This window comes from Bison bison, unplaced genomic scaffold (assembly GCF_000754665.1).
Source record: "Bison bison bison isolate TAMUID 2011002044 unplaced genomic scaffold, Bison_UMD1.0 scf7180017864330, whole genome shotgun sequence".
Classification (NCBI taxonomy): domain Eukaryota; kingdom Metazoa; phylum Chordata; class Mammalia; order Artiodactyla; family Bovidae; genus Bison; species Bison bison.
The window spans coordinates 3187733-3201511 of NW_011494902.1; the positions used below are offsets into that span (position 1 = coordinate 3187733).

The 13779-nt window shown below is 45.0% G+C and overlaps 1 protein-coding gene across 1 annotated transcript in view; it reads right to left on the minus strand.

The window, feature by feature from the left end:
* TMEM163 (transmembrane protein 163) overlaps positions 1–13779 on the minus strand; it is a 263415-nt gene that overhangs the window by 36998 nt on the left and 212638 nt on the right. Inside the window, exon 4 of the mRNA XM_010853703.1 lies at positions 9676–9772. Within this exon, the coding sequence (XP_010852005.1) occupies positions 9676–9772 (97 nt within the window). The remainder of the gene's footprint in view (positions 1–9675; positions 9773–13779) is intronic.

The following is a 13779-nucleotide window of genomic DNA, read 5'->3' on the forward strand; positions in this document are numbered from 1 at the left end:
TGACAATATACAGCCTTGACATACTCCTTTTCCTATTTGGAACCAGTCTGTTGTTCCATGTCCAGTTCTTACTGTTGCTTCCTGACCTGCATATAGGTTTCTCAAAAGGCAGGTCAGGTGGTCTGGTATTCCTATCTCTTTCAGAATTCTCCACGGTTTATTGTGCTCCACACAGTCAAAGGCTTTGGCATAGTCAATAAAGCAGAAATAGATGTTTTTCTGGAACTCTCTTGCTTTTTCGATGATCCAGCAGATGTTGGCAATTTGATCTCTGGTTCCTCTGCCTTTTCTAAAACCAACTTGCACATCTGGAAGTTCACGGTTGAACTGAACTGATTCTCCATGAGATCACTCCAGCCAATATAACTCACTTTCATCAGAGCTCAGTTCTCTTCTGTTTAGAAACTTGTGGGCTGTGGCTCTAGAATAAATGAAGAGGTCAATCTTGCTGAGGTGATGGAATAATTCTGTCTAAAGTAGTAAGAGTGGGATACCATTGATGATCTAACAGCAGGAATTTTCTGACTTTCTCTGTGCAGTGCTGGAGCAATGTTGGAAGGTTGGAAGGATGGTGAGGACCTTGACTGTGTACACGTGTCTGTTTTTAAAGTATTTGGGAGTCAATACAACTCCCAAATTAAATTCAGAGTTATGCTTGACAGCATGTCATATGGGAACATGAATCTATTGCTCATAGCAGATCCAGGAATTATAGGTTATTGTACAAGAAGGTGCCTACACCATTACCCAATCTGAGCTGAAAATAGGATCCCTGAATGCATTTCCTGGATGGTTCAATACAGACTAAGCTTCTAGAACTAAAGGCATCAGAAGGTCCACCAACTTCCTCAGAAACCTCTTCTCTGGTCCAACAACCATAGTATTAGTCAACGTCCACTCAACAATTATTTGCTAAATGCATCATCTATATTGTTTTATTTTCTTTCTTAGCAAGCTTCGCAAGAAGACTGCTATTACTATTTCCATTTTACAAAAAAGAGACTGAGACATAGAAGGCTGGGACTCCTGCCCCATCTTTCTCTGGTTAGGAAGAGGCAGAGTTGGGCTCTGTCTCCCTGACCTCAGCGTCCACACTTTTTTTTTTTTTTTGCTGCACCGCAAGCATGCAGGATCCTACTTCTCCAACCAGGGATCAAACCCATGACCTCTACAGCAGAAGTTGTTGCTGCTGTTCAGTCACTAAGTCTTGTTCAGACTCTTTGGGAGTCCATGGACTGCAGCATGCCAGGCTTGCCAATTCTTCACAATCTCATAGAGCTTGTTCAGATTCATGTCCATTGAATCAGTCATGCTAACTATCTCATCTTCTGCTATCTAACTATCCCTCTTCTCCTTTTGCCTTCAGTCTTTCCCAGTATCAGGGCCTTTTCCAATGATTTGGCTTTTCACATCCAGTGGCCAAAGTATTGTAGCTTCAGCTTCAGTCCTTCCAGTGAATATTCAGGGTTGATTTCCGTTAGGGTTGACTGGTTTCACCTCCTTGCAGTCCAAGGGGCTTTCAAGAGTCTTCTCCAGCACCACAATTCAAAAGCAACAATTCTTCAGTGCTCAGCCTTCTTCATGGTCCAACTCTCACATTCTTACATAACTACTGGGAAAAAACCCATAGTTTGTTTTTTTTCCTACAGACCTTTGTCGGCAAAGTGATGTCTCTGCTTTTTAATATGCTGTCTAGGTTTGTCACAGCTTTTCTTCCAAGGAGCAGGCGTCTTTTAATTTCATGGCTGCAGTCACCATCTGCAGTGATTTTGGAGCCCAAGAAAATAAAATGTCACTATTTCTACTGTTTCCCCATCTATTTGCCATGAAGTGATGGGACTGGATGCCATAATCTTAGGTTTTGGAATACTGAATTTTAAGCCGGCTTGTTCACTCTCCTCTTTCACCCCCATCAAGAGGCTCTTTAGTTTCTCTTCACTTTCTGCCATTAGAGCGGTATCATCTTCATATCTGAGGTTGCTGATATTTCTCCTAGCAATCTTGATTCCAGCTTGTGACTCATCTAGGGCACTGAATCATCAGGGAATTCTCTCCCACATCTTTAACCACAAGGTGACATGCCTCAGAGTACTCACTCAGTACAAGATCCTCAAGAAACTTACTCCCATGGATGAGGCACTTGCTCCAGAAGACTTGAGGCAGACAAGCTGACTGGGTAGGCAGCATGTCTGTGAGCCTGCTCACCTGGGCCCAAGCCTTCACTCCTGACCCCTCCATCCTCTCTCATGTCGCCCTGTTAACCATCTCCTACCTCCCAAGGGAGGTCATACAGAATGGATTTGAAAGACTGCTGGGAAGGCTGAGGGGAGGCTGGGTTTGAAGCTGAAGGGACAAGAGGAATGGGAAGGAAGGGATGAGTGTCTTCAGACAGAGCATCTGTGAGAGCAGCAGGGGCTAGAAGGGGGTGGAAGGACTTGAAGGGATCTGCCTAAGGAGGAGGAGGAGTCAGGCAGGCAGTGACTGAGGGTTCCAGGAGGAGTGAGTGCAGAGGCGCCATTTCCAAAGAAGTGGACAAGGTGGGAGCTCAGAGGGGAAGCGAGAGGCCCTGGGTGAGAGGGAAGGAGGAAGGGGAGGAGACAAACGGGTATGGGGAGGGGGCAGGCTAAGCTGGTTCCATCCTCTCCACCTGGTAAAGATGGACCAAGAAGTGACAAGCTACTGAAGAACTTAAGGAAGTCTTCCCAGTAACTCCTGAATGCTAAACACCTCACAAAACCAAAAGCCTACAAATCCAAGAGTCACAGTCACTGTGAAGGAAGACCCTTGGGGGATGTTCTCGCCCGTGGACTTGCAAGTACAATCCTAATATATCCTTTACCAGAGTTATCACTCTAGCTTTGTTCCTGAGAGTGAAATCCCATCGGGGGCCCGTGCAAGGACACCACTGACCGCCCCCAGCTCTGCAAAGCCAGCCAGGCCTCTGCGTGAGGGGGATATAGCAACACTGAGGGAAGAGATGTGCCCAGAAAGCAGGCAGCCACCCCGCACTGTGACCCACCTTCGTGTCCCACGAGGCCTGGAAATGAAACAGGGCTCACAACTGGTTGCCTGAAAGAACACAGTTGTGAGGGGGGCTCCCTCCTCTTGGCAGAAGCTCCTTTGTTCTGGTGGGTGGGATGGAATCTCAGGCAAGAACTTAGCTGAGTGAAAACAAGGGGAGGTTTGAAAGCAACCCTGCGACTCGAGGAAGAATCAAAGCGATGCCGAGCAACCACTCCTAACCCACAACAGAGTTATTTTTCCTTTCTTCCTTCTCCACTTTCTGTTCTCTATTCTTTCCTCCAGACACACTGGAAACAAACAGGAAACAAACGCCTAAGAAAAAGAAAGCAAGCTCACACAGATCCCTTGGTCCCTGTGGCTGCTCAGCCTCTAAGAGCCTTCTCCTCCCTGGACCTCAGCCTGTCTCCCCAGTGTCCACTCTTCCTTCAGATCACAGTGGAGGCCCAACACGCCTCCCCCATAGCAGGCTTGACTGTCTCTATTACAGCCCTCATCACCCAAATCAAATGTTTAGGCTGTCTGGGTCTCTCCCCAACTGTGAGCTCCTGGAGATGGGATGGGATTTCACTCTCAGGAACAAAGCTAGAACGATAACTCTGGTAAAGGATATATTAGGATTGTACTTGCAAGTCCACGGGCGAGAACATCCCCCAAGGGTCTTCCTTCACAGTGACTGTGACTCTTGGATTTGTAGGCTTTTGGTTTTGTGAGGTGTTTAGCATTCAGGAGTTACTGGGAAGACTTCTTTAAGTTCTTCAGTAGCTTGTCACCTCTTGGGCCATCTTTACCATCTCCAGCATTTGCTGGAGAGCAAATGCCAGCTCCTAGGAGAAGTCAAGGCCTTTGCAGAGCAATGAAGAAACACTAACCATTAGTGCTAGTTGACTCTGAATCCCCAGTGCCTAGACAGTAAGGATCAGTAGGCACTCATATGGCAGCAATTATTATTATCAGCATATGACCATATATTATTCATTGCCAATTGGGAACAATGCGTCATTGTAATTATAATTGTTATCACTTTTAGTGCATGTGACTTATGGAGGAGGATAGGCCCAGACACTGTCAAGAGCTCAAGGTAAACAAGTCACAGTATACAAACAGAAAAGTGTAATGAGCTAGTACAACTCAACAGGTCACTGAGAGAAAGTGCATGAGAAAGGATGAGACTTCCTGGGTCATGGGATCTGACATAATACCTTCGGCTTTCGCCAAGCACATGACAGTTGATGGAGCAATTCCGCATTCATCACATCGTTTAGTTCTCACAATGCTTGTTGTGGAGCAGGGGGCGTGACACCCATTTACAAAGAAGGAAACTGTCTCTCAGAGAGAAGACACAATTTGCCGGAAGTCTCACAGCCAACAAGTGGTGAGTTAGACTTAGAGGACAACCTGCCCATGGTGTGCTGGGTGTTCCCAAAAGGAAGGGGCCCAGAGTTGGCTGTGGCCGCCTGAAGCCAGAGACAGACAAACACCAGTCCTATCCAGCCAGGGGGAGGGGGACCAGGAGGCAGGAAAGAGGGATCCAGGGGCCCATCTGAAAGGAACTCAGGCCACAAGCAGTTCAGAAACTTTAAAATCAGAACGTTAAGACCATAGTAGCACTGTCTCCTGTTAATAATATCGATTATTTTAAGTAAACGGCTCACTTGATCTTTATCATAAACCCCTGATGAAAGTATTGTCCCCATATGGCATATCCGGAAGCCCAGAGTCAGAGATTGAGCAATTTGCTTGCAGTGGTCACATGGGTACTGGGGTGGGGGGAGTCACTCAGCCTCCATGCCCTCCCCTCTTTCCACGTGACTCCATGTAACCCCTGAATTCCCTCATTCCCTACTTCTACTTTTCCATGGCTTCTTGGTACACTTGCCTGCATGCTTTTCAACAGACAAAGCAACAGGAGCACACCCTGGTCAGTGGCACAGATTGCAGGGGGCCCGCATGGTGGGAGCAGCAGTGGCAGCCAGAAAATGCCAGGGATGGAATCAGCTGGGAGCCGGGCACCTCCGCCTGAATATGAGAGGACAAGAAAAAGCAAAGCAAAAAACAAATGGAGAAAAAAAAAAAAAAAAAGGAGAAGAAATAAGACAGAAGGTTCAAACTTGAAAAGCCAATGAACAGTGGGACCACGGAATCCCACAGAATCAGGAGCCAAGACAGCCTGAGACAAGGAGACAAGGGTTCAAATCCAGGCACTGCCACCAGCTAGCTGATGACCTCAGGAAGCTCACTTCAGCTTTCAGAGCCCCCAGGTGCCACCACAAGAGAGAAGTGTGCCACCTGTCCCTGCCTTCCCTTCTAGAGCGTGGTGGGTGTGAAAACAGCAACACAATGATGCTCATGTCAAAGCAGCCACAGACATAATACCAGACCATTGCCGCCACATCTGCGGCGGCACCCACACTCCCCAACTTCTAGAACCACAGTTCATGCAGAGTTTCTGAGAAGGCTCTTTTGGAATCTGCTTCGTCAATGATCCAATGAGACCCCATGCAGGCCATGACAGAGCAAACTTAAGCCATCTGCCCAAGAGGCCCTTGCAGGAGACACTATGGAATCCTTTTGGGGGTCCCCTGAGAATGGGCTGGCCTGTCTCCTCCAGCATGAGGCTGCTGAGGAGCAGGCGACACCATGGCTCAGATCCAGCCAACTTCACAGGAGGGCGATTCCTAACCGCATGGCTTTCTTTCAAAACTCACGCATTCTCACAAATTACTCGCACTCTGAGAATTGTGCCCATGACATTAAAAAGAAAGCTGCTGGGGAAACAGGCCTGGGGCAGGGAAAACATTGCTTCAGACAAACCCATGTAACAACTTGATGGAAATCATACATCAAAAGGTAATTCTGGGGACTTCCCTAGTGGTCTAGTGGTTAAGACTTTGTCTTCCAATGCAGGGGGTGCAGGTTCGATTCCTGGTTGGGGAACTAAGATCCCACATGCCTCACGGCCAAAAAAAGCCACATAAAACAGAAGTAATACTGTAACAAATTCAGTAAAGACTTTTAAAATGGTACATATAAAAAAATCTTTTTAAAAAAAGGCAGTTCTGCAGACGAGGGCAAGGGTGAAGGTGTAACTTCGATGTAAAATTTAGGATATCAAAACCCTAAACTCCAGTCTCCCTGGTTTCAACCACCACCAACTATGAGCTGCCAAGAGGCACAGACTGCATTTGGTCTGCTGGAAACTAATCACCTGCTCCTAACCAGGGTTCCCCAAATATTTTAAGTATAAATATGCCTTGGTTACTTGGTTACATAAATATGCCAGAGTCTTCACAACTCTGAAGGTCTAAAAAAACAAATAAATACAACAGACCACTTTACATCTTTCCTTAGAATTCTGACAGGATGACCATAAGCAGGTATGATTTTTAAATCCCACACCGGGACTAATACCATACAGTTGGTGTGAACCCTACCAGGACAGGGACAGTCTTGGTTCAATCATAGAGGTCTTCACCCTCTCTGATCTCACCTAGGCTGGGCATGAGATACCCTAGCAATGATGTGGATTTTAACTTGGTGAGCTTCTTCTCTTAGGAATATTTGTACCATAAGATATAAGGCTGCTTCCAGTTAAAACCCCTGGAGATCCCCTGGAGAAGGGAATAGCTACCCCTCCAGTATTATTGCTGGGAGAATCCCATGGACAGAGGAGCCTGGCAGGCTGCAGTCCATAGGACTGCAGAGAGTCAGACACGACTGGGAAACCAACATGTTCACTTTCCCTTTGTTCAAGCTTCAGATTCTGGTGGAATGGAACACATGATAGTCAGTCTGATGAAGGAAGACGATGAACAAGTCCAGATTCAAGGTAACCAGGAAGACCAAGGTAACATAAGATATAACATATGGAGTATAAGACATGGGATTATTTGCTTGAGCCAGCTCTTCTGAAAAAGATGAAATCCATAGGTAGGTACACTACTACCCTGCTATCCATCTTTCCTCCGTGTCACTGAGATGTTAGTTGCGATGATAAATAACAGGCAAAAACAAGACAAAAACAAGGAGGGCCACAAACAAGGTCTATGAGCACAGCTATCCATTCTACATCAAGTAAGCCCTGCCTCACATTAATTTTTAACACCTAAATAAATGAAAATGTCAACAAGCCCAGTGCTGAAAATTCCCACCAATAAACATTTCTTAGAGTGGAGTCAGATTTCCACCCCTTGTAAAATGCAAAGATGTTATCTGACTGACATCTTAATTAATCACACAATACTTTTATGTCTAGATGTGGCTCAGACAGTTAAGAATCTGTCTGCAGTGCAGGAGATCGGGTTTGAGCCCTGGGTTGGGAAGATCCCCTGGAGAAGGGAATGGCTACCCCTCCAGTATTATTGCTGGGCGAATCCCATGGACAGAAGACCCTGGCAGGCTGCAGTCCATAGGACTGCAAAGAGTTGGACACAACTGAGCAACTAATTTTTAAAGGGCTTCCCTGGTAGCTCAGACACTAAAGAATCCACCTGCAGTGCAGCAGACCCAGGTTCAATCCCTGGATCAGGAAGATCCCTGGAGAAGGGAATAGCTACCCCTCCAGTATTATTGCTGGGAGAATCCCATGGACAGAGGAGCCTGGCAGGCTGCAGTCCATAGGACTGCACAGAGTCGGACACGACTGAGAAACCAACATGTTCGCTTTCCCATTGTTCAAGCTTCAGATTCTGATGGAATGGAACATATGATAGTCAGTCTGATGAAGGAAGATGATGAACAAGTCCAGATTCAAGGTAACCAGGAAGACCAAGGTAAGATAAGATATAACATATGGAGTATAAGACATGGGATTATTTGCTTGAGCCAGCTCTTCTGAAAAAGATGAAATCCATAGGTAGGTACACTACTACCCTGCTATCCATCTTTCCTCCGTGTCACTGAGATGTTAGTTGCGATGATAAATAACAGTTAAGGTCCTGAGGAGGTACCAAGGGAATGGCTCTAATCTCAGGTTCAAGCTGGCGAGGGGTGGGAGCATTAGGTACACAGGACAACTTAACACAGTCACTTTAACAGCTCTACTAAAAACAGTGTAATGCCCACTCCATTTTCATCTTCCCCATAAACACACACACACAAATGTAATACATTACCCCCAAAAGACTAACATGTGTTTTTCTAAAAGTGAAACTAAAGGTCTCATAACTTAGGCCTTTTATAAGATGGTGCACATAGTCGAGCACAAGCCAAGTCACACCCTGAAAGAAGAGCCCGTAATTTTGCATTACATCACTATGCAACTTATAAACAGGCGCACCTCATTTCACCTCACTTTGTAGATAATTATTATTATTTTTTTTTTTACAAATTGAAAGTTTGTGGTAACCCTGTGTCCAGTAAGTCTATTGGCACCATTTTTTCCAACAGCATTTGCTCACCTTCTATCCCTGTGTCACATTCTGTTAATCCTCAAAATATTTCAAACTTTTAAAAACATTTTTATTGAAGGATAGTTGATTTACAATGTTGTGTTAGTTTCAGGTGTACAGCAAAGAGAATCAGTTACATATATACATATAGCCACTCTTTCTTCTTTAAAAGATTCATTTCCCACATAGGTCATTACAGAGCATTGAGTAGGGTTCCCTGTGCTACACAGCAGGTCCATATTAGTTACCTATTTCATATAGACTCATGTATATACATCAATCCTGATCGCCCAGTTTACTACCCTCCTCCCCCCGCGTTTTATTACATTTCTTATGGTGGTCAGTGATCTTTGATGTTACCATTGCAAACAGATTGTGACTTGCTGAAGTCTCAGATGATAGCTCACTTATCTTTGCAATAGGTATTTTTAAATCAAGGTATGTACATTGGTTTTGTTTTTTAAGATATAATGCCATTGAACACGTAACAGACTACATATAATAGACATAGTATTAAGATAACTTCTATGTGCACTGGGAAACCAAAAAAAATGTGTGATTTGCTTTATTGCATTAATTGCTTTATGGTGACAGTCAGGAACTAAACCCATCATATCTCTGAGGTAAGTTTGTAGAGAGAATCATTGTAATGGCAGTATCTTCATCTCCTGATAGGTAAATTAGCCTCCAGGAGACTGTAAAAGTCTTTTTTTACCAGTATGCATAAGATGTGGAGCAAAAATAGAATCAGAGTGCAAAAAAAAAAAAACAACAAAAAAAAGAATCTGGTGCCTCTCACCAAGAAAATGAGGCGAAAACACACTTTAATATGAAATTGTGTCCTCCAGTTTCTGCATTTGAATGTTAGTTGTGTCAGAAAATCTAATGTGAATAGATTTATGTACTGAATTGAGGTGCAAGGGCAAAAATAATTCTTACTATAAGTCATTGAGTGGATGCAGAACAGATGCAAACAACACAGGTTGGATCACTGCTCTATAAAAATCACCTCGTTTCTCTTAATATAAAAGACATTAAAAGTAGTCAAAAGACACAGAACATGCACCAGCTCAACTATCTTTTTGTCTTGCCCAGTGCTTTTCTCCGCCGAGTCATTTACATTCTAATATGAGGTCTTCTGGACTCCTAAGATACTGTTTATTTTCTCTCCACCTGCCCAACTTCCCCCAGTAAGTCTGGGGTGAGAGGTAATACAAGAGGCTGGTACCCTCAGGAAAGACTTAAGAAAAAAGAAGAAACTTACAACTTCCGGGAGCAGCTTCGTCGAGAGGTCATGGATAGCTTTGACCACTATACACACAGATGACAGAAGGAATATCACCCCCAAGATGACACAGGCTCTGCAAAGAAACAGAACATTGGGAATCACCTGGGAGAACTCCATCTGGCTACTTTACACAATGGCAGTGACAATGACACAACCCGAGGCCCTAGATCCACCATAATTTGCCATACTGCAACCATGCCCACCCACAGTATCAGAATTAATACTGAATCATTTCTAGAACACAGTTCAGTGATTTATCATCAAAATCAACCCCATGTGAAAGGGTCTCACCATCCTACATGACCTCACAGCATCCCACGAATGCTGGTATGAAAGGATCTTCAAGGCCATGAAATCCTTCTCCTGCCTGGCAACACAGCATGTCACCCCTCCTCTAGCTGGAGTACAGAGTTTAATAGCAAAGAGTGGAGGTTCTGACGTGAGACTTTCCAGGTTCTACCATTTAACCTGCTGCTTGATCTTGGTCAAGCTACCAAACTTCTTTTAGCCTCTATTTCCTCATCTGTCAAGTGGGAGTAACATTTCCTACCTGAAGATAAAATAAGATAATGCACAGAGCATAAAAAATTAATCCATTAATCCTGGCTTAAATGATGGAAGAGAAAAACACACCCTGGATGTCTCTTGCTGATAGAACAGGACAGACACTTTTGGATTTTATCAAACATAAAAAGAGGAATGATTCAGTAATGACAAAAGAAGAGAGTTCATCTGCTGTATTTAAAGTGGATGATCAACAAATATCTACTGTATAGCATAGGGAACTCTGCTCAATCTTATGTGGCAGCCTGGATGGTAGGGGAGTTTGGTGGGGTAGGTGGGGAATGGGTACCTATATATGCATTGCTGAGTCCCTTCACTGTCTGCCTGAAACTATCATAACATTGTTAACTGACTATACTCCAAAATAAAATTAAAAGCAAAAAAATAAAGAGTGTTCATGGCAGGATGAAGCAATTCTTTTAAAAAATAAACGAGAGGAGAAAAGGAAGGATGAAGTCAACCAAGACACCATGCACAGGAGAGGTGAGAGCAAGTTAGGAATGAGGTCATGGGAAAAGTCAGAGGACACCCAGCCAGGGGAGTGGGGTGGAGCTGGGAGGATGACTATGGGGCTTGGGATGCACCAGCTGGCAACCCAGACACTCACAGGAGGGAAAAATACAGAAAATGAAAGTAAACCTGAGGAAATGATGATAGAGATACAAGGGTCAAACTACCAAATGAAAATGAAAAGAAATAGAAAAGAAACCAGTACGAGAAGCCCTACATCATTCCTGCCCCAACCTGAGGTCACCATCACCTAGCAGCCTTCTCAGCCCTCCTCCAAAGCTACAAAATAAAACCATTTTTCATTGCCCATGCTTTAATTACCATGTTCTGGACTAATAGAAGGACCCAAAGAGGCACCTACTTAGAATCCTAACCAGCCTATAGACAGACACCTTTTCCCAAACCTAAGGGTCAGAAATAAGGAGGTAAACAGGGTGCGTGGAGTTCACTCCAAAGGCTTCTTATCAACACATTAGTAGTAGGTTTTATTCTCTCAAAAACACAGATGGGAAGATACTTCAGCAGCAATCCAGTGGTTATGACTCTACTTTCCAATGCAGGGGGCATGGGTTCAATCCCTGGTTAGGAAATTAAGATCCCACATGCTCTAGCATGAGGCCAAAAAGTAAAATCACAAAATCAAAAACACAGGAAGAAGCGATCAATGTGGGCTGGGGTGAAACACAAAAGAACAAAGGAAAAGTAATAAGCAGGCTGGGGCTCTTGGTACAGACTTGAGCTAAAGAGAATCCTGGACCTATAAACCAGGCAGGTGATCCACCCCGGGCACCATACATCCTCATAAGGAGCCTGGGGGGAAACATACACTCAAGGGGATGGTGGGGGATGGTGGGGTGTGAGTGTGTGTGCTTGCATGTGTGTGGAGAGATTACAGGTAGGTGTGTGGGGGTCGGTGGGTGGGTGGGTGTGGGTGTGTCGAGATTACAGGCAAAAAGCACCCAGGGACACAGCAGCAGAAATGAAGAAGGCTACAGAAGGTGGAGTGCCTGGCGCTGGTCACCACAGTCCTGGCAGGGTGATCAAGCTGGAGGGGACCACAGCCAAGAGGGGCATCATGCAGAAATGAGACGGCTTCCTGGAGGGCCCTTTAGTGACCAGACACCAGGGCAGGACAGGGATTCCAGGGCTTGGGGGATCAAAGCTCCCAAAGCAACTGGCCCAAGGCCCAGCTATCCCACAGGGCTGATGACTATGGACCCACTGTGCCCAGCACTTGAAGTAACCACTTCTACCTGCTAGCAAACGGGACCGTGAGAGGTGCCATTTCAGGAAAAGAGCCTAAAAGTCAGGCCTCCACTCAAGTGACTAGCACACATGCTCTCTCTGCTTCACCCTTTCAGATAAATTTAATCTCCAACTCGGTTTTCTAGCCCTCACACTTTACACCCCACTGAGGAATTTTTTGGAACAGTATCCCAGGGACTGCAACTCAGGGTCAATCTTATCAGAATCTCTAGGGGTGAATACAGGCATCTGTATTTGCTTTTTAAATTGCTTCTCAGAAACAGAAATAGACCCACAGACATAGAAAACAAATTTATGGATACCAAAGGGAAAGAGTGGGGGAGGGATAAACTAGGAGATTTGAGATTAACATACGCACACTATTGTCTTTCTTGGACAGAGGAGCCTGGCGGGCTATAGTCCATGGGGTTGTGTCGAGTTGGACATAACTGAGCACCCATGCTATACTATATATAAAATGGATAAACAGAAAGGTTCTCCTGTACAGCACAGGGAACTCTACTCAATATCTTGCAATAACCTATAAGGGAAAAGAATCTGAAGAAGAATGTGTGTATGTATGTGTGTATATGAAGTGAAATGTTAGTCGCTCAGTCGTGTCCAACTCTTTGCGAACCCCACGGACTGTAACCCGCCAGGCTTCTCTAGAGTCCATGGGATTCTCCAGGGAAGAATACTGGAGTGGACTGTCGTCCCCATCTCCAATATGTATGTATATACATATATATGAAAAAGTGAAAGTGTTAGTCACTCAGTTATGTTCAACTCTTTGCAACCGCATGGACTGTAGCCAGCTGGCTCCTCTATCTATGGAATTCTCCAGGCAAGAATACTAGAATGGGTAGACATTCCCTTCTCCAGGGGATCTTCCTGACCCAGGGATCGAACCCAGGTCTCCCACATTGCAGGAGGATTCTTTACCATCTGAGCCACCAGGGAAGATACACACACATACACACAAACACACACACACACGTAAAATAGAAACCCTGTGCTATATACCTGAAACTAACACAACACTGTAAATTAACTATACTTCAGTAGAAAAATGAAGCTCCCCAGGCAGTTCCCTGAATAATCTCTCAGGGCTGAGTCCCAGGCCTAGTTCAAGGGAAGGCCCTGTCCTTAGCGAGCTTCCACTATGGGGGGAAATCCATCCTTCTCTGAACAGAAGGGACCCCCCACCAGCTGCTGAGGAAGGAGGGGTCTAATGTTCCCTGAGAAACCTGCGGTGCACCCGTTATTTGATCGGTCTTCTCTCACTGAGGCATGAGAGAACCCAAGTGAGAGGCACCACTTGGGTGCTAAACCTTCTGTAGAGCATTTACCACAACATCCTCAAGAAGCCTCCATCTCCAAATTCCTCAGAGGGGACAGGAACAAACGTCTGAGCTGCTTCCTGACAGGGGCCAGTGATGCTGCAGGACTCTATCTTTCTCCCAGTCAACACAGGCACACCTTGATAATGCACAAAAAGTGGATTTGGGTTTTGCTGTATTCTGTTAAGGAGACAGGTATAAAAGATGCAGTGGTCTCCTTACATAATATCTTGCGTATATATCTTCAATCAAAACTACCTAGAAGTTGCTTAAGGGTGAGAACTATATCTTCATATCTCAATATCTATAGCAGCACCTGGCAGGTGCCCCTGCATGCATCTGTAGAGTATATATAATCATTAACTGATCGGAGCCACAAATGGGGTCCACCCAGGAAGGTCTGACTCCCTGAAATGAAGTG